At 33.8% G+C, this 22,153-nt stretch overlaps 1 protein-coding gene across 3 annotated transcripts in view; it reads right to left on the reverse strand.

The window, feature by feature from the left end:
- LOC115219140 (RILP-like protein 1) overlaps window positions 1–22,153 on the reverse strand; it is a 110,817-nt gene that overhangs the window by 53,197 nt on the left and 35,467 nt on the right. For all 3 annotated transcript variants that reach the window (XM_029789254.2, XM_029789236.2, XM_029789246.2), the window contains exon 2: window positions 8,859–9,018. In XM_029789254.2, coding sequence (XP_029645114.1) covers window positions 8,859–9,018 — 160 coding nt within the window. The remainder of the gene's footprint in view (window positions 1–8,858; window positions 9,019–22,153) is intronic.

Genomic DNA, 22,153 nt, shown 5'->3' on the forward strand with positions numbered 1-22,153 from the left:
AATTCAAATACATTGTACACACATTATGTAATAGCAAAGAACACTTAATTCTACATGCACTCATCACCAAGCTTTTGGGGATAGATACCAAGTAATTTGGTGGTCTCTTAACCAAGGGGGAAATTTACTTCAATTAATGCCATGCAACTGGAGCTAAATATTCTCTTTATTGACACTCATGGTATGTTTGATATAATGAACATGTTGGTGAAAACAGTGTTGTTGCCTTTGGCAACAGCAAAGGTTTCAACTGTGTCTAACATTCAGATTTTCTGGCAAAATTGCCCACATGTGTTTCATTCATTTCCATCACATATTTGTCATTACATTCAACAATGCCCATTCCTATGCAGATGATCCCACCCTTCATTCATTCTGCACCTAAGCATCATCCACATGTAACCTAAACATCTGACCAAACCTACACTGACTCCATGAACAAAGATCTCAAAAATCACTCCCCAATGGGGTTAGGTCAATCTTGACTGCTTTAATAGCATAATGACAATCAGTACACATATCAAAGAAATATTATCACAACCCATCCCCTTGAATAACATCCAACTAGAACTTGCAAGTTTGTTACAAATGCTAGGCCTCATTATCAGAGAATCTCCCCTGGTAAATGCACATCTGCAACATAGCAAAGACTGCATCATAAAGAATGGTCTTCTTCACAGCCAAAAATACTTCAGCCTTATTTACCCACAAACAGCTATCAACTCTCAACAAAGCTTAACGTTGTAGCATTTAAACCAGCTTTATTGAGCCCAAATATTCTACACGTTTTATGTTCAAACCTACTGGATCTGTCCTATCACACCTACCCTGCAATATCATTCTAAAAATAAACAGGCACACCATCAAAATCTATAAGCTATAAAAAAATCATATAAATTTAAAACAATGTGAAGGAGTAAAGTGTGAATGGAAAAGGATTAAGTGAGACATACAACAAAGTACGTCTCCCACATCTGCACACAAAACAGGTAGAATATTTGGGTTGGATATAGCCAGTTTGAATGTTAAAGAGTTAAGAGGAATATAAACTGTGATTTCATCACTCACAGAAGCTTGAAAAGCCTGCATAGCCCTTTCCTCCAGATGAAACCAATAGAAAAAAGAAATAAAAATATAAAGCATTTGCTTTCCTACTTCCATACTATTTGAGGCTGACTGGAACTACTTTACAATAACATAAAATTTTCTGTCAAAAAGCGCTAAGATATGTTCCAGCACAAGCCAAAACAGCCAATGAAGAAGTCTCTGTAAGGTTGTTTGGTCTGCTAGAAGTAGCAGCTAAAACACCTTCAAATCATAACCTACTATTTTAAAAAATGAAAATTGGATAATGTAGTGCTGGGTGCACTATGACTTGAAAAAAACCCTAAAAATCAAAAACAGGATGGTAATGGCTAGAATGTCTTTAATCATGTTTGATTATAGATTTGCTTGATGATGGCTGTTTTGGGAGCCAAATAACAACATAAACATTTAACTACTAGAGATCAAACCAAAATGTTTAAACAAAAACAGATTAGAAAACTAGATGGTGATTTTGTGCCAGTCTAGAGGTGTATAAATTGACAGCTGTTGGGGACTCGAGTTTGCTTGCTCTAATCTTTATTAAATTATTCTCAGTACTTTTGCATTCTAAATCAAAAAATAATTTGCTTATGGCAGAAAAGTACGCCAATTACTTTGAGAAATTTCTCAAACAATAAGATGAATTGGTGACTAATATGGAATCATGAAAAAAGGCTGGCTGTTCTGTATTCAATATATTCAAGAAATAATGACAAATTGCTGCTGACAGATAACAAAGATGGTGACAATACATGCATACATACTACGCGTTTATACTAGTGATATTTTCTCACTTGCATAATCAATTTTTTGAAAATGCTTTCGCACAAGAAAGATAAAAATTTTTGATATTCTTGTCACCATTTTGAGTTTAGATTTTTTTTAAATATTAACAAAGGGTTGTAAAATTGGCAAAAGCAACTTTCTTTGATTCATGATCTTGCATCATCTCATCAGTGGAACTGAAAGTAAGTTATATTCTAATAACCAGTTTCTAAATCTTTAATCTTTATATATTGCTTCTAGTCAATTTATCCACAGTCTACTGGCACTTTTGTCACTCAGAATCAATTTACATGCAAGCTAGTGAGACAACTTCACAAGTAGCAACAACTGGGTTGGCCTGTACAACTTTAAACCAGGTTGGAATGGTAACAGGAAACTGTTTTCAAAAAAAAAAAATAGCTTAAAGTATTTTTAATTAATCATCTTTTAAAAATACCATGTATTAATGTAATAGCAAAAGTCAATACGCTTTTTCTGTGTTGTCATAATGTAAGAGACCAAGTTATACAGGTATACAATGGCAACTACATAGTAGAGCATATGTACAACTTAGAGAGAACCATTTTGTATATACTTTATTCATTTGTTCCATGTCTGTCTTTCCATATCAATGTGGATTGGATAATGGGGAGAATTTGAGGCAACATTCTATATCTTGATGTCCTTCCTGTTGCTAACCCTTACCTATTTTTTAAGTAAGGGAATTTTTTTTTATTCAAATATGAAGCTTTCCTTTCATAAATCCCAAGTTACTTTGGTGGTTGAAAAAAAATTTTGAATGTATATCATATATGATGCATGGATGCCAGAGGAATATGTTCTGTGTATCACAGGACAGGCAAAAGGCTAAAAAATAAGAAATAGCAAATGAAGTTCTCATAATTGACAGGAAAGAAAGTGGGGATGTTGAAGACAATAAACCATAGCCCAAGAAGCCCAAACACTGTTAAATGAGAATCCTTTGAATCCCTGGCTAACAACATTTCTTCCATCAACTTGTTAATGGAAACTGCCTCCAGAAATCAATATCTTAAAGTCTTACAGAAATTAATTATCTAGAATTGTCACTAGTAAGTAAACAATTGAAATTCTCCAAGTCAATTTGACTAAACCCTGTTACAGCTGTTAGGTATGTTTCTGATAGTGAAGATCCACCAAATGTTGATGCAGTTCACCATCAATCATTTCAGATTTCTACGAGCAGGAGGCAGGGAACAGTGGACCATCATATCTCTACTATAATGATTATTACTATAATTCATAAGGACAAGGGGTCACACCTACTTCTGTTTCATTTTCACCACATCAACCTCATGTGTCATAAGTAATAATTTACAGAATTAGCTTTTAGATCTTTACATACTGTAACATTAAATATTGTAATAAAGTATGTTTTCATGTTTTATATAGTTATACAATGTTTACAGTATTTTCTATAATTTTGTTACTGTTTATTATACTGTAGATATTTTCAATGGAATATATGCTTACAATATTAACAGCTACTCTCAGTTAATATGGATAGTTGGTTAAATTGGAAAACTCTTTCCCTGTATTAGGACAATTAAATGAGTGTTCACAATATATATATATACACATATATATATATGATGGATTTCTATACAACTTCATCATCATCATCATATATATATATGATGGATTTCTATACAACTTCCATCTGTTAATTATCAGCTTTAGATTTATTTTTCAGATATCTCTCTTGGGCAACTCTCTAGTAATCTGTCTTTTCGGTGGTAATCAGTCAGTTAACTCTTTCAATAGTGAGAATTTATAAATAAAAAAAAGATGAAGACGGGTGTGTAAATAATGCACAGGAAGTGAGAAAGTCTTTTACGTTTCAAGCCTACGCACTTCGCACTTCGACAGAAAGGAACACAGAAATAAACAGGGAAAGAAAATAGAAAAAGGTTTAGTGGCTAGAGATCTATCATGCTCTTTCAATAATTGTCTGCACCAAATTTTTGTAATAGAGTGAAAATGGGGATAGGCAATTTTTTCAAAACTATGGCTTTAAGAAGAAAACATAGACAAATTTAATAGCTTTAGGTATGTGTTAATGACTGCGGTTTTATGGGTGTGGTGATTAGAAATGTATTTAATATGATTGCAGAACAATCTATATATGAAGCATCAAAACAAGGAGATAAATGTATTATAATCTTTTATTTCTTACTTGTTTCAGTCATTAGACTGCAGCCATGCTGTGCCACTGTTCTGAGGAATTTTAGTCAAACTAATCAACTCCAGTACTTACTTTCTTTTTAAGTCTGGTACTTATTCTATCAATCTCTTTTGCTGAACTACTGAGACACACACACACGCACACTATATGTATACAATGGGCTTCTTTCAGTTTCCACCTACCAAATCCACTCACAAGGCTTTGGTAAGCCTGAGGCTATAGTAGAAGACACTTGCCCAAGGTGTCACACAGTGGGGAAGCAACTTCTTACCACACAGCCATGAATATGAAAACGAAATGAATATAATCATAACGTCTACAAGATATTTTGTCCATAACAATTATAAACTATGTATAATTCAGCATCAGTTCAGAGTTTAGCAATGCCAATAATTACTATGTATGATGATGGTGATGAGTGGTTATTTGAATAACAACTAAATGTAATGATAATGTGAATGCAATGTTAATGAGCTTATGCATGAGTTATTATGCGACAAAAAATGTCTCCTTTTAGTTTTTCAGTTATGGATGGACTGGAAATAATTCCCTGCTTATTTGTGGGTGACATATTAAGACAAGGCATAAGGCCTGAAATTTGTGGAGAGGAGGTAAGTCAATTTCATTGACCTAAGGGTTTGAAAGATACTTAATTTATTGATTGTGAAAGAATGAATGATAAAGTCAACCTCAGCAGAATTTGATGTCAGCACATGAAACTGGAAGAGATGCTGCTAACAATTCTGCCATTCATATCTAGGTTGCATTATAAGAGTATACATCGAATTTGTACATGACTGGTACTTTATTTCATCAACCATGAAAAGATGAAAGGCAGAATTTCAACTCAGAATGTAGAGGCCCATAATTTAATAGCAAGCAGTATTTTGTTTAATGTTCTAATGATTTAGTGAAGTTAACTTTAGATATGAATAATTTCTATTTATTAAATAAAATTGTAACATGAATTCTATAAATCTTTTTCAAAAAGTTTCTTATTCAGTTATTTATTTAGTAATTAAAGTTTCAAACTCAGCCTGAAAGCCAATTATTATTGGAAGCATATATAGACAAATTAACTGAACCTGGTTTAATACTGTTAGTTATTTTACAGACTATGAAAGGATGAAAAACCAAGTTGGTCCTGAAGGAATGTTGTTTAAACACTTTAACTGAAAACAACATATGATCAAGAGTATTCCAGCAATGATCATCTCATCTTTTTTCATTGTATTTAATTTATCCTATTTTTTTTTTTATCTAATATCTACTCTATTGAGTGGTTGATGTTAGGAAGGGCGTCCAGCTGTAAAAAATCCTGCCAAAACAGTCACAGAAGTCTGGTATAGGCTTCTGCCTGACTGTCGCTTGTGAAACCATCCCACTCATGCTAGCATAGAAGGCAGACATTAACGATGATGATGATGATAATGATGATGATATATTTGAGTATTATTTCTAACAGGTCATGCAACCATGATCCCTTTTCTGGTCCATAAGTTCAGGATCTGAAGCTAAACATATTGAAGCATTTAATTTTGGACTAGTGCTTTATTATATTTGCCAATTCAACATCCTTGATAAGTTAACATTACAGTCGGTTAAGTCAATAAAAGGTCAGACTAATAGCTATATCCTGTCAGGGAAGAGAGTCCACTTAAATGTAAATTGATAGGATGAGTTGACAAAACTAAGCGTTGTAAGTGACACGAGCGCAATGAAATGGACAAATGTTTCATTATTTCATTCAGACAAGCTAAGTAGTCCTAGATATTTTACAAGAATTCAAGTCTTTAGTGGTCTTCAGGGATTCAATGGATAGCTGAAATCATTATTTTAAAATGGATCCTGAAAACTAATGTATTATGGAATACGCTATTATTAATATCGTGTTGAGTCAAAATCTTAGTATCAGGCTGAGTAAAAAGTAAGCAACGTTTTGGAACATGAAATTCATCACAATATATTTCAACCATGCAGAAATTATATTCATCAAAATAAGTACCATTACAATCAACACATTTTTGCCAACAAGTTACAAGTTTGTTTATTCTGGTAACATAAAAATCTGGAGTTCTGGAACTGATGTACTCTTTGAATGCACTTTCAGCATCTGTTTGATTTTTGAAATCCTTCTCTTGCAGGAAACCATCAAGGTGCTTGAGAAAGTGGTACTCGGTAAGTGAAAGGTCTGGGGAATAAGCTGGGTGGGGAAGAACTTCATAGCCAAGTTCCCACAACTTCTGGAGTGTCATTAGTGAAACGTGTGGTCAAGCATTGTCATGAAGAATGATTGGTCCTCTTCTGTTGACCAGTCTGGGATGAAGGAGTAGCAGTTCTTTTTATTCATTTTGGCAATTTCATAGCAATATGTTTTTGCAGTAATGGTTTTTCCACATTTTAAGAAGTTATAGTGGATTAGTCCAGCAGTACATCACCAAACAGTCATCATAACTTTCTCAGATTTAGGGAAGGTTTTTGGTGCTTCAGTTTGATTCAACCACTGCAAAGAATGTTTTTTATTATTGTACAGAATCCACTTTTCATCACAAGTTACAATACAGTCGAGAAAAGGATTGGTCTGGTTATGGAGAAGAAGCAACAAGCAAATTTCATATCTGTGCATTTTCTGATCTCTTTCAAATTGGGTGGTACCCATTTGTTGAGCTTTTTTGATTTTCTGATCACATGCAAATGGTTACAGGCAGTTTTCTGGCTAATTTGAAGTTCTTTTGGCAGTTCTCAAGTGGGTTTATGTGGATCTTTCTCAATGACGGTCTTTAATTGACCGTCATCGATGATAGATGGGCATCCACTACACTTACGATCTTCAAGGCTCAGGTCTCCACTGCGAAATAGCTTAAACCAAAACCATTTTTGAGCTGACCATTCACTGGTCATTTCTTCACCAAATGTTTCATTGATATTGCGAGCAGTTTCAGCTGCTGTATGTCCTTTTTTGAAGTTGAATAGCAAAATTGCTTGAATATTGTGCTTTAACAGTTCCATTTCAGATGACTGTAACAACGGTGAAAAAATATCAATGTTAATTTATTGATGCATTTGGGCAAGTCTATGCCTTTATTATCAGACAATTTCAAAAATAAAAAACTGCAAAAATCCAGTACAATTTCTTCATGGTTCAAAACGTTGCTTACTTTTTATTCAACCTGATAATATTTTAATAACTTATTTGCTTTATTCATCAAGTTACAACAAAAGCAGCCAAGCATTCAAAGTAGAGGTCATTGTGTAACACCATATGAAGCCACTTTTCTGCCAATTCTTTGATCCCATACTTGATACCAGTTCTTTTCCTTTGAGTCAAAGAAATCCTTCACTGAAGCTTCTACCTCCTCTTGGTTGATGAAGAGTCATGAGTGCAGGAAGTGAGCCATGGATTGGAACAAATAATAATCTGTGGGGAATATTTTTTTGCAATCCTAATGTGCACAAGCAGTGGTTAAGCAAGAGCCAAGTTCCAGAACCTGTTGTCAAACATGGGTGTTTTGAAGACAAGTTGATGCTCTGTGTCTGTTGGAATTATCAGGAGATAATTCACTTTCAGTTCATTTCAGTGATGCCAACCATCAATGTCAATCTGTATGCTGAACCATCAATGCTAACCTGTACTCCAAACCTCTGGAGCAAATGTATGTCATTGTGTGGCATTGGTTAACAGAAAGCAAGTTCTTTTGCAGCAAGACAATGCAAGGCCTCATACCACTCGAATGACCTGCAACAAACTCCAAGAACTTGAGGAAATGCCACACTCAGCTTGTGCTGATGACACTTCATCAACTAAGAGGGGTTTGACATGATCAGATGAGCCAGAGGGCTGCACCAAGCTGCAATATCTGCTTCGGCATGCCATCCCTAATACTAACCGCTTCACAGAAATGTACTGGGTCCTTTTTTTCATGGCACCAACACTGGTGAGATCACCAAGAACCCACAAGACAAGATCCCTCAAATGAACTGTGTACATGGTTAACACCACCTCAAATCAGTGCTGATTTTGTGATCCCAGAAAGGGTTTACAGTTTTTGTAATACAGTTTTGTCAATGGTATGTATGTTAGGTTACAATGAGAGCAGTGATTGCATCTGTGCTTTTGAAAGAGACTAGGCTGTCATGTCCCCTTTGAAAGATGTTCTTAATGTCTTTGTAAAATCAGTGAATGTTTGGCATGAGATGTTTGGATTCTATGTGGAAAGACAAGTGAAGAATGTTATTTGTATAGGTGTTTATCTTGTTTAGGTGAAAACAAGTAAGTCATTAATGTACAGACAGTAGAGTGTGTGTGGAGGACATTACCAAACCTTGAGGTACATCAAAGATGATAGATTGAGGACCACAGTGAGATTCTATCAGCACATGGTGCAATACTGTGGTCTGATAAGTATCATGGGGTTTAAAAAAGAAAAGCAAAAATTATATACTGATGAAGAGAACAGGAAAGTAACTTAATTAGGAGGTTTTCATGCAAAAACAGTTGACAATCATTGCTGATGTCAAGTGCAATGACAAAGCTATTGCTGAAGTTCTCAGGAGCAAAGAACTACTGGTGAAATGATAATATTAAAAAAGACAGCAATAATGTATTTTAATTAAGAGATCACATACGTATATTGCAAAACATATGTTTACATATAAAGCTAACAAATACATCAAGACAGAAAAAAAAAGACAACAAAAGGAACAAGAAAAAAAGAAAAGAGAAAATGGGACAAGATAAAAAAGAAAAGAGAAAATGGAACAAGGAAAAAAATATTAAAATTACTTTTGGATGCTGCCAGAGCCTCTGCTACAGCCAACTTCTGTTGTTCTTTCAATGTTTCTCTTAAATTGTGATACTGTTTATTTTCACGTTGGAGGTGATCTATATTTTTTAGTAAGTCTTTTACTTCTTCTTGCCAGTTATCTTCTATTAACTCCAGTTCCTGCATAAAACATAATATATATTATAATATACACACATACACATACAAGCACATATATATACACATATAACAAATGCATATATATAAATATATACATGCTCACTCTCTCTCTCTCTCTCTCTCTCTCTCTCACGCACACACACACACACACACACACACACACAAACATATAATAAAAAGAATAGAGTATGAGGTATCCGAAGATGTTGTTTCAACAGCTTTTCCAAACAAGGGTGGTGGAAGTGTATGCAATTTTTGTTCATTAGCAGCATTAGAGACCCTACAGCAGAAACATAGTCTAATAAACAAGCCTAATGAATCATTAAGTTCCTCACACAAATAACTAAGTCTTTGGTAAAATTCCAATAACCTTAGCATTGGGGTGGGGGGTACCAGGCAGGGGAATTATCTCTGCATATTCACACTTATTTTGTCTACTTTTTTCCCTAAAGTAATGGTTATTAAGAAATAATTGATATTGGACCTTGATTAATTATTACTCACTTTAATTTTTATTGGAAATTCTTTTACTGCATCTTTTAAATTTTAATATTTTTATTCTAACTTAGTACTTTTCCATACTAGTTCAAATATTATTGCTATTAGCCTATCATTTCATTTCTTAAATCACAAGCACTTTAACTCCATTAATGGCTTAATTCTTTGGTTTTCAATTTGATTTTAGTCCCATTAATCCTTTTATCCCAAACTGTTACCATTTCACTCACAAGGCTTTGGTCAGCCCAATGCTGTAATAAAAGTCAATTGTCCAAGGTGCCACACAATAGGACTAAACCTGAAATAATGTGGTTGGGAAGCAAACTTTTTACCTCCCTCCCCCCCCCCTCTCTCACACACACACACACATTCCAATCAAGAACAATTTAAGGACAATGATTAATAATGAAGAGAAAAATTAGTTAAAATTTTTATTAGCAATTCCACATTTTATGAATAATCAGTTAAATCTATAAAGCTTCTTAAGAACCAAAGAATATAACTGATTTTTTTCTAAATGGCTGTCTTACTTTAAAATTAGGGAAAATTTGTAAAATATAGCAAAATCATCAAAGTTGTAAAGAAAGACATTCCAATGAAGAGCAGAAAGTAGGCAGTAGATTTCATTTGCTGTAAACTTACTGTTGGCTATGCCATACATTTGAGCTCACTACACAAGTTTAGATGAAGAACTGCTACTTATTAAATAGCAAATGTGTCATGATTCATGTCATTTTCCTCTAGAAACATTTTTGTAATAAACTTCAAGCCAGACTATTTGACTTTCTTCATTTTTCTTAGATAAATAAAACCAAAATTCATCACCATTTTATTATTCTATTCATGTCAGTCTGATAGAAAGGAAGGCTATTCCACATTCAAAAATAAAATTAATCAAATCTGACAGACATTTCCAAATGGGTACGATACTAATTTATTCAAAAGACAATTCTGGTTAGATGTGACATAGCAAATTGTTTTCAATTCATTGCATTTCTTTTTTGAGATCTACTAAATGAAAGACTAAAATCTAAAACAGGTAAACTATATACCATTAAGCTTTCAAAGTGAAAATATAAGAAGCAGAACACATATTTTTTGTTTTCGAAATCCAATCCAGCTTCTAAATAAATGTGGTTTATTAACTGATACATTTTTAAAGTTTTTCTTTTCCATAAAAATGGTTGACTCAATGACACTTTTCAAAATTAGTTTTACTCACTCTCATAAGCTTAGACTAAGCGATATAGCAATATGGTTTTCTTGATTTATCAGTTGCACCTGACAAACTAAAAAGAGCACATTAAGAGCTCCACTGGCATTTGAATTGTTACTTTCAGTCTCTGGACTCACATAATTTACTTACACTACTTTGTTGACATACCAATCAAAGTTAATTGCATCAGTGATTAAGACTATATTTAGAAATCCAGTCAAAGTATTTTCCTGGCCATTGTTTATTTAACTTAGAATAGTTTTATTCTCCCAACTTACCTGAAATAAACAGTATTTAATTCTAACTAAAACAGTTAGTTACTCAAGATAATTTTCTCTGTTTTCATATGTACTTTATCCTAAGCTTGATATATGTTCATTTCATGCTGAACAGTAAGATATAATATGAAATTACTAATACAATATCATATTAGTTTTGTTTGCTGAAAAGCTTTAGGCCAGTGTATTTAGATGTAATGTCATCAGCAAGCTCAGGATTTCCTGCGTGCAGTTACTCATGCCCTTTCTCAACAGCTACAAGGTGTATGCATTTTTTAGCTAGTTCAAATCAAGAGAGATGATGTTTAGGGAAGATCTCAGTGTCAAGGTAAAAACAATCTTCCTGGGTCCAAATGACAAGTTCTGAATGTGAACACCTGTGATGAATTGGTGGTCATTTATGCCCCAAATGGGCAGGGAAGACAGACTTCCAGGCATCTAGAGTCTTTTTAGGAATGTTCCATTTATTAGTGCTTGATGGCGAATGGAATAGCATTTTAGATTCATGCTGAGATTGTGTAGGGATATCCAATAGAAAAGTGAATGTAAAAACTTCTTAAACCTACTCAAGAAGTTCTAAATATCTGTCAGGTAAGAACTGGATTTCTTGAAAGATGCCAAAGTGGACACAGGCAAACTGTACAGGGTGATCCAAATCATATTTAGATAGAGTATTGTAAGTTTTGGTTGGTAGATTACACAGACCACAAGTCTGTGATCAACACAATCAACCTAGATAGGATGCAGTGACAGGGAACTAGCTACTGGAAGCTGAATGTATTGTTCTTGGCATGGAAAATCTGTAGCAACTGGATTAGCAAGAGATTGATTACCAACAGCCAATGGTCATTCTCATATGTGTGTGTACATATGCATAGTCCTGGTCAAATTTAATATTTTCCTAAATATATTTTGATATAGAAATGAATGTTAATGGCATGTTACAATATACATCAGTGCTCTTAGTACCATATGTCTATATGAGAGGACCTCTCAAGGTGAATACTGCAATATTTGGTGTTTTATATATCCATATTTAGTAGGATATAGAGATTGCCATTCACTATATATAGTGAATATTTAAGGCTGAGAGAAGACAGAGGGTAGTATCTGTTTGGGGTACAGTCGGTGGAGTAGACAGACATTCTAAATGGCATAGTCATAAAATCAAGATTTATTTGAAGCAATGGTATGAGATATAGTAAGAGAATACTTCAAACAAGTTGTTGGCTGCTATTAAGGGATCGCCCACTAGCAGACCAATGATAATGGGACAGGGGAAGTCTTATCATGTAGTACTACAGTTAACTACAATAAAACAATGCTGCTATATTATATACAGATAAAGTTTAGGGCTATTCAAAAGATTATTAAGAAGAATATTTATGAATACTTTTAGTATATATCAAATTTTACACAATAGAGGGAGGAAAAGAAAATATAGAAATAGTTTAATATTTATTCACTTAAATACTAACTTATCAGATATCTTTGAATATTGATTAAATGATATTTACTGGTATTAATAAAGGAGTATTGAGGTAAAAGAACATGCTAATTATATATTTAAAATTTTAGACTCACAAAGGCCTTGGTCAACCCGAGGCTACAGTAAAAGACACTTGCCCAAGATGCCACGCAGTGGGACGGAACCCAGAATCATGTGGTTGGGAAGCAAGCTTCTTACCACATAGCTACACCTGTGCTTTGCTCAATATGCAGAAAAGGAGTGGGCAAAGACTCCATATGATGTATTCAAAGTAAGCTATGGATACACGAGATATAGTGGAATCACAGACTTGCCTGGAGGACTTACTAGAAGTAGTTGATAGCTTTTGTTACCTAGGAGATGTAATTATCAAAAGAGGTGTTTGCTCTTAAAGTATAATGTCAGAGAAAGAACAGGTTGGAGAAAGTTCAGGAAGCTACTACTGCTGTTGACAACAAATATTTCTTACAGTGAAGGGCAGATTGTATGATGTTTATGCTAGAAATGCTGTGTAGTAGTGAGACATGGGACTTGAATACTGAGGACTTGAGAAGACTGGAAAGAAATGAAACAAGCTTACTTCCATTTGTAAGTGTGTATGAAAAACAAACAAATGAGCTGAGACAAAAACTGTGTATAGGAGGTACTGAAACAGGTTTCAGATATAGTGTGCATTAGTATAGACGTGTGATGCATATAGATGAGGACAGCTGTATAAAGATGTGTCAATCATTTACTGTGGGTGGAGCTTGTGAAAGACGGACACCAAAGAAGACATGGGATAAAATGGCAAAGGCTGACCGTAAGAGCCTGAGTTTCATGGAGGAAATGACAAAGGACAAGGATAACTGGCAATGCATGATTCTTAAGAAGTCCTGCCCACTTAGATGAAACCGAGTTCTGGAAGCGGTGTGTGTGTGTAATGCACAAATGGGCCCTTCACCCAATCTCCTCCTAAGTAACTTCCCAAGCAGCTATTATCCCTGTTATTGCAGCTCTCACTTGATACTACTTGTTTCTCTTAAAATTGGGAACCATTTCACTTGTTATCCATTCTTCATCCATTAATACTGTCCTCTTCCCTCACACTCTTCCCATTGGACCATCAAATCATCTTTCTTCCTTCACAACCAATATGCCTCTCACTCTCCTCTTGCACTACACCTCTTTTTCTCTCCCCTATTTCTGCAAACTGCCCAATCATATATCATTGCTCTCTCATCCCCCTTCTGTCTGCTGTATTACCATTACTATCCTACTCTGTTCACCAACTTTCTTTTGCATCTCCTTACTTCCTAAAATTCATGCATCACTGGTCATCCCCCACCCATTATCCACCTTTCACTACATCTACCTCCAACCCTACCCAATTTCTACAGGTGTTGCCCACCTCCTCTTCCTTCACCAATTCCCCTCTTTGCTTGCTCCCTCATATATGCTTGCAAACCCCCACCTGCCTACACTTCTAGTTCTTCTGTTTCCACTTTTTTAACTCACCTCACTCTTTGAGGGACCACCTGGACACCTCATCATTGTTATTTTATCTCTTTCCAGCTCTAATAGTTCATTCTCACACTCTCTTCAAAGCATGAATAGCCTTGTATATAGGAAGAAAAACCTGTTCTGCTTCCCATCTTGTAGCATAAACTACCACCCTTGTTCGGGGTTCATGGTATTATAAGCAGTATGGTGACCTCACTAGTGCTGGTGGAAGGTAAAAAGCACCCAGTACATATTGTTAAGTGATTGGCATTAAGAAGGGCATCCAGTTATAGAAACCATGTCAAAGCAGACACTGGAGCACATTGCAGTCCTTGGAACCATAAGATCATGCCAAACTGCCCAACCCACCATACTAGTATAGAACATGGGTGTTAAATGGTGATAATGATGATGAACTTTTATAATGCATTTTAGACAGCAATTACAATATATACTTCTTTTTTTATATCTCTTAATACTATAGAAGATTATATATGAGCAATATTTTTTCCAGGATTTCAAAGTCCATAAATAAAGGTGTGCATTATACACAAGTGTATATTATATGCAAATAAATGTAGTTCAAAAAATTAAATAACAGTAAGGAAACTTATCCTAAAGAGTATAAGAGAATAATGAAACAGTAAAATAAATTACCCAATGGAAAAAAACTCCCTCATGCTGTAAAGCAACCTTATAAAAAAAAGAGTTAAGGAAAATAACTCAAATGGACCAATGGTGTGAATATAGATGAGTTAGGGGATGATGTACTGAATGGCATGTGCAAAAAATTCTCAATTAATTTAATTGGCATTTCCCTCTTAATTAGAGAAAGCAAACAAAAACTAAACAATTATTCGTGACTTATTTTCAACCTGTCTCTGGGCAATGTGACAATTCCATTTGATTAAGTTGGGTTGTAGTTAAATAAGATCAACTACCTTGTTAGTATTAATGAGTAGTTAAGAGAAATACGTACAGAATTATATTGCTTTTTTAACTGGAAGAATATACTTATAACTTAAAAGTTGAGTATTATATTAGGAATAATAATAATTTCTTACACCAGTGCAAAGTACAAATTTATAGAGGAGAAGCATCATCATCAGTATCATAACATTCACTTTTCTATATTTGCTTGGGTTGGACAGAATTTATTGAAACAGATTCTATGGCCAGAAAGCCCTTTTTGTCACCAATCCTCAACTATTTCCAAATAAGGTGATATTTCTCAATGACCAGACATGTTTCCAAAGTGTATTGGAAATGAAGGATGCCACAATGACACTCATTTACAACTATCCTGTGATGTCAAGGCAAGGAGGCAGTACTCCACCACCTGTATGTACACACAAACACACGCACAAACACACACACATGCATATGGTGGGCATTTTTCAGTCTATGTCAACCAAATCTACTCAGAAAGCTTTGGTCAGTCCAGCGCTATAGAAGACACTTGATTAAGATGCCATGCAGTAGGACTGAATTGGGACTAAACAACAAGAGCAAAAACTTGTTTGTATTATATGAAGAGAAATTGTAATTTTATCAGCTTGAATACATAGGCAGCAATATAATACATTTGGTAAGCATTGCAAGGGTCAAATGGAGATTGAGAAAAGGGAGAAGCAGAAGGATTGTTATAGCCATTAATATGCAATATAGCTAAAATGGTCCTTTTAAATATAAAATGGTTGTGATTCTCTGTGGCTTGTTAATTATGGCTTTTGTATCCAGCAGTCGGTGTCACTAATACGTTAGTGAACTTATTTCAATTTACATTTCTGAGAAGATAGCCATATGTTTCAAATAGAGAAATATTTTAAGTAGAAAGCAGTTCAATGACAAAACAGGTTTTCTTTTACAAGAGACACATCTTTAATGATTTCTACTTTTCTCCTTGACATATAAAATACTGAACCAAATGAGACCTGTTCTGAAAATATTCTGTATATGTGTGTTTGCGTAATATCCACAAACACATACATACAATGTTCTAGTTGTTTGAACAATGGAACTCCCCGTTTGTTGCTTATAATGTAAGAAGGTGAGCATTCCACAAATACTTGTATTCTTAATGTAATATACTCAATTAGAATCAGTGTGACATGGCAGAGGCCTCCACACAGTTTCTGTCTACCTAATTTCATTTACAAGGCAAGGCTTAGGTGGAATCTCTTATGCATGTATTATGTATGAATGTGTAGGTACGTGCATATATATATATATATATATATATATATACACACACACACACACACACACATCATCATCATCATCGTTTAATGTCTGTTTTCCATGCTGGCATGGGTTGGATGGTTTGACAGGAGCTGGTCAGCTAGAGAGCTGTCCAGGCTCCAACTGTCTTTTGGTAGGGTTTCTATGAGTGGATCCCTTCCTAATGCCAACCCCTTTACAGTGTGTTGGGTGCATTTTACATACCACTAGCATATTTGTGTGTGTGTGTGCGTGTGTGTGTGTATCTATATATACATGTGTGAGTCATATAAGAAACCATACATATATATATATAAACAGATAGATAGATAGATAGACAGACAGACAGAGATAGACAGACAGAATAATAGATACAGATAGACTGATACATACACATATTATTGATACTTTTGTTCTTTATATGGAGTGGGATATTCTATATTCAGTGTCTTTCGACTTTTCAGTGTACTTAATTTTTAGTTTATATATCATACATGTATATATCTAAATAGATATATATGCTAGTATATATATCTTCACAGATTAAATGATCCACAATGGAAACCCTTGAAGATAGAGAACTGTCCAATCAATGTTGCATGGAAATACAAACATTAAAACATGAATGATAATAATAAGAATACAAATACACATTTTACTATTTTAATTTATTTCCTTTGTAATAGAACTTCCGAGAAAACAAACTATTTAAAGTGGTTTGTCAACTGTAAATAAGTAGATCTATGACTAACACTTCAAATTTAAGTGCTGTATTGTCATTCTTCTTAAACAACAGCACCTTTCAACCTTTCTCCATTTTCACAATCTTGCCCAATTTGTGTGCAGTAAAAAGATGCACTAAATGTGTGAAGTAATGAAAAAAAAAAAAAATGAAAACAAATGAAAACTCGTATATAACAGATTTCAAGAAACAAATGTTATTTAAATTTGTAATACTTAAACATTCGTTTTTGTTATGTATCATTAAATTCTGCATCTTAAATCACAATTGCGACCAGTGAAGACCAATATGATAAAACTACAATCATAGATACATATTATTACAAGGAATGCGATATGTTAATACGCTGCTAGTACAAACCAATGTTGTTATGTATACTTTTGACTATAATACATTCAAACTCTATTAACACTTTTGACTATCCAAATTAGGTGGATGGAAATACAAAATAGCTGTGTGGTTAAGAAGCTCATTTTACAACCATGCAGTTTTGGGTTCAGTCTCACTGTGCAGCACCTTGGTCATGAATCTTCTATTATAGCTTTTGGACAAACAATGCATTGTGAGTGGGTTTGATAGACAGAAACTGTAAGGAAGTCCATAATATGTATTGTATATATGTACATAAAAAGGGGTACACATGCATGTGCACATGTGTGTGTGCAAGCATGCACATATGTGTGTGTCCCACCACCACTTGACAACTGGTGTTTGTTTGTTTACATTCCTGTATCTTAGCAGTTCAGCAAAAAAGAACAATACAGTAAGTACTAGACTTCAAAAATAAGTACTGGGGTCAATTTCTCTGAATAAAATTTTCAAGGTGGTAACCTCAGCATGGCCATAGTCTAATGAGTGAAACAAATAAAAGATAAAAAAAAGCAAAGATCTTAGATAAAGAAGATATGCATATTGCAAGTCAACACTTTTCAAGTAGATTTACAAATGTAGGAAAACATGGTAAAAGAATTATTCAAACTATTTCAATTATAGTCATCTCGTCTATATCAGTGATTCCCAACGTGATCCCTGGGGCCCACTGGTGGTCCCCAGAGAATTCATAGCCATAAAAAAAATTGAAGCCATTTCAGATCTGTTATTCATTAAAAGTTTGTCTGAAACTACTAATGGAGAAGATATATTCAATGAAGTAATGCAGTATTTTAATGATAAAAATATTCCATTGACTAATTTGATCAACATTGCATCAGATAGAGCTGCAGCCATGACTGGAAAAGTGAAAGGCTTTGTTTCTAGAATGAAATCAGTTGCTCCTCACATTTTTTATGTACATTGCATTATCCACAGACAGTATTTGGTTGCTAAGAATATTGGAGGACACATGGAAGAAGCACTCAACACTGCCATACATGCAATTAACTTTGTCAAATCAAACTCAGTAAATAATAGATTTTTTATGCAATTCTGTGAAGATGAAGATTTGAAAACCCTGTTGCTTCACACAGAAGTAAGATGGTTGTCAAAAGGCCTGAGCCTTGAAAGACTAGTGAATTTGTAGGAACAATTAATCAACTTTCTCATGTTCAAGAGTCAGATGACTCAATACAACTCCAAGAAGCAAGTTGATACAGTTAAGAAAATTTTGGAAAGTCTTTCTGAGTTTAAATCAAAAATATTCTACTTGAGTGATATTTTTAAAACAGTGAATCTGCTTAACTTAGAGCTGCAAGGTAGAAAATCAGATTTGGTCACCTGTTCTCAGAAGATAAAAGGGTAGATGGGGAAATTAAAATTTTGGAAAAAACAGTTTGAAAAAAAAATTTGGCATCATTTCAAAATTTTAACACCACTGTTCCTACATCAGAATGCAGTGCTGCATGCATTGCCCATCTTGAAGGTCTTCATGTAGACTTTGAGAGAAGATACAATGATTTATTAAAGGCGGACTATCCACTCTGGAGATGAAAATTTTGAGTTGGCTGAAACATTGTTGGATTTGAAAAAGAATATGAAACTGAGAAGAGTTGAAAAAGAAGATGTCATTGCCTACATAAAGGAAATATTCGTAGAAGCAAGCATCATATTTTTCCCTACCACATGGATGGTAGAATCTGCATTTTCAGCTGTTGTAGATATTTTAAGTAGAAAAAGAAATAAATTAGATGACAACAGCAGAGGAACTATCAGACTAAGACATAATGAGTTCATTGAAATTGATTATGATATCTTGCGTCAGAAACACCAATATCAAGCTAGTCACTAGCCCTAAAAATGAACGACTTTATGAAAAAGGATTTTGATAGCTTGTGTTTATCTTTGTTTACTAAAATAAATTTTAAATTTTATCTTTTGTTTGCTAAAATAAATTTTAAAATGTAAATAGACTATTTTGTCTTTTCATTAAGTATTTTAGTGTGAAAATAGAACAGCATAAAGTAAAAGTAGAAGTGGTCCCTAGAAATTTTTTCAAGTAAAAAAATGGTCCCTGGGCTGAAAAAGGTCAGGAACCACTGGTCTATATTATGGAACATTGTCCATGGATGGAAAAAATATACTTGTAGTCATAAATTAAGGAGCAGCATGTGTCATGATTGGATTTAGTAAAGATATTAACTGTAAGCATCAGTTGTGTTACATATAAGGATTACATTTAGCTGGTTGTGATTTTCCTTACAAGAAACCTGAAGGAAACTGTGATGAGGCAAACAATGCTAATAAATGTGAGTGTACATTTGAAGATGATCAAAATGTGGTTAAAATATTATGTATTATGCATTGCAGTAGACCATTTCACTGAAGTAAATTCAAGCATTGATAATGTCATGTAAAAATGTGAGACTGATTGTCACTTTATTTCATAGGTCTCCAATTAAAAGATGAAATATTTCAGAAATCTCTTAAAGAGGACCATGACTATGAATTGCAATTAATCACTGATACTAAGGGAAGGTGGAATAGTTATTTGCAATGATTTGCAATGTTCCTTAACACTCTAGCATTCATACTACTCTGTCAAATGTAATGTTTATTTATTCACATTGTTTTGAATTAATCATGAATCATATAGCTTTGAGATATCGATAATGTGACTGTTTATTTTTAGAATGACAATGTAGAGTTGATATGAAGGGCTGAACCTGGCCAGTTTGAACAAAAAAAACTGATAGAATATTTGGGCCAGATATGGCTAGTTTGAATGCGGAGGGGTTAGAAGCTGCAAAAGTTATAACCAACATGAAGTAACCGCTTGACTTTTCACACAATGAATTTAATGCTGTTCTTGCTGTTATATAAGCATTATCCAGTTAAAATTGGAATATAAAAACTAGATTGAAGGGATGAAGAAATGCAACCTTGATCTCTGCAGAAGGTATATTTATTTTTTATTCTACAAGTGAACTGAAAAATACTTCAATGTGCCTCTCGATGAGAGAATGCATCAGGAAAAGAATTTGAACAGCAAAGAAATAAATGTTTAATAGAATGATGAAGTATTTAAATACTCCTCTTTTAATTTTGATTACATGACTCCTTTCTAATTTTGTCATTAGAAACTTCATTGCAAAATACTGCAAAGAAACCATATGAAAGAATGTTTGCTCATCACAATGTCAGAAGAATCTCCTACACCCCATTCTGAAACTGACCCTATAATAAATAAAGCCTCCACTCCTTCAAAACAAATATCTCTATAACAGAGATTAAATATTGCCATTAACAAAGCTGTTGTAAATCAACAAAGGATACTCAATCATCTTCTGATCCAAAAACATTATTAAAGAGAAGAGATGTGAAAATACTTGAAATTACAGGACACAGAACTTGTAGAAACTCTTGCTTGTCCTCAGTACCAATCTTTCTGTTTCCACCAGATCAGAAGGGACTCTTTGTTATAAAACTGAGTGACAACACCATCAAGAATTTATGCTTCTAGAAACAATACTATCACTCTGAGTGAAAGAAGTTTTAGTATTCAGAAAGAAAAAAAAATTTTGTTGTAAATTGTCAGTAATTTCTACACAAGCACAATTTTTTTATGGAATAAATCTTGATGTTTCTTGCTTTAGAGTGTTCAAAACTCTAAATCATTAAATAAGAGCATTTGAAAATAAAAATAAACTAGGGTTTACTACTACGAATCTGGGGTGAAAGTAATGATTATTTGGATTGAAAGGGAGCTTCACTTGAACAGTATCTGAACTGCAAAAGGAGCTTATAACTATAGTAATATGGCAACACAGAAATAAAATTGTTTCAGTTTTGGCAGTTAAGTATACATTAATAAATACAACCAAAGAAGGAAGGTAATAAAGTTGATCCCTACCCTTTTTCCCCCCACCAAAAAAATGAATGGTACAAAAATAGTGGCACATGAAATACCATGAACAAAATGTTAATTTATGAAAATATTGATGAGATGTCTTAAAATTTTCCTCTATATTATTTAGCTTTTTATTTTACCCTTTAACAAGCATTTTTGTTCCATGCAAATAGGGAAATTGCATTGCATTTAAAATATGCATTACTGGAGCAATTGTTAAAGCTGGATGCTATTCAGTTGTAAATTAAAAGGGTTTTTTTCTTAATTGGCTTAGATATATTTTCAATGTTTTAATAAATATGATGTTTAACTTATTTATTTATTCATTCAATAAATTTGAGCATTTGCATATTATTAAAGGTACTTTATGTAGGAAGGGGGTCTTTCATTTTTCTGATCACTTAAAAGTGAATGAAAGTAAATGTTCTCAGGTGAAGTGGTAATACAATAGTATTGAGATTGTAGTGATCAATAGATTGCCTTTTAACCTTAAAACTTTTAGGATCAAATGATAACAACTATTGTAATGGAAATTGCTTAGATACATAACCTATCTTATTTCATTCATTTTAACATCTATTTTCCTATACTATCATGGGTTAGATGAATATATCATTGAGGCATTGTTTCACAACTAGATGTTCTGCTTATCACTAACGCTTATCTGCTTATCAATCAAGCAAGGGTTGTTTTTGTCTCATATGTCTTTGAAGGCAAGCAGGCAATTTGTTGACAAACGAAGTGACAATAAAAGCATCACTTGCAGCAAGCGAGTTTCATAGATTCCAAATGTAAACAAGCACATATGCACACACACACTCCTGCAAGCATGTGCATGCACACACACACACACACACATTCACCCATACACAAAATCCACTCACAAGGCTTTGGTTAGCCTAAGACTATAGTATAAAACACCTGCCCA

This window comes from Octopus sinensis, linkage group LG1, assembly GCF_006345805.1.
Source record: "Octopus sinensis linkage group LG1, ASM634580v1, whole genome shotgun sequence".
Classification (NCBI taxonomy): Eukaryota; Metazoa; Mollusca; class Cephalopoda; order Octopoda; family Octopodidae; genus Octopus; species Octopus sinensis.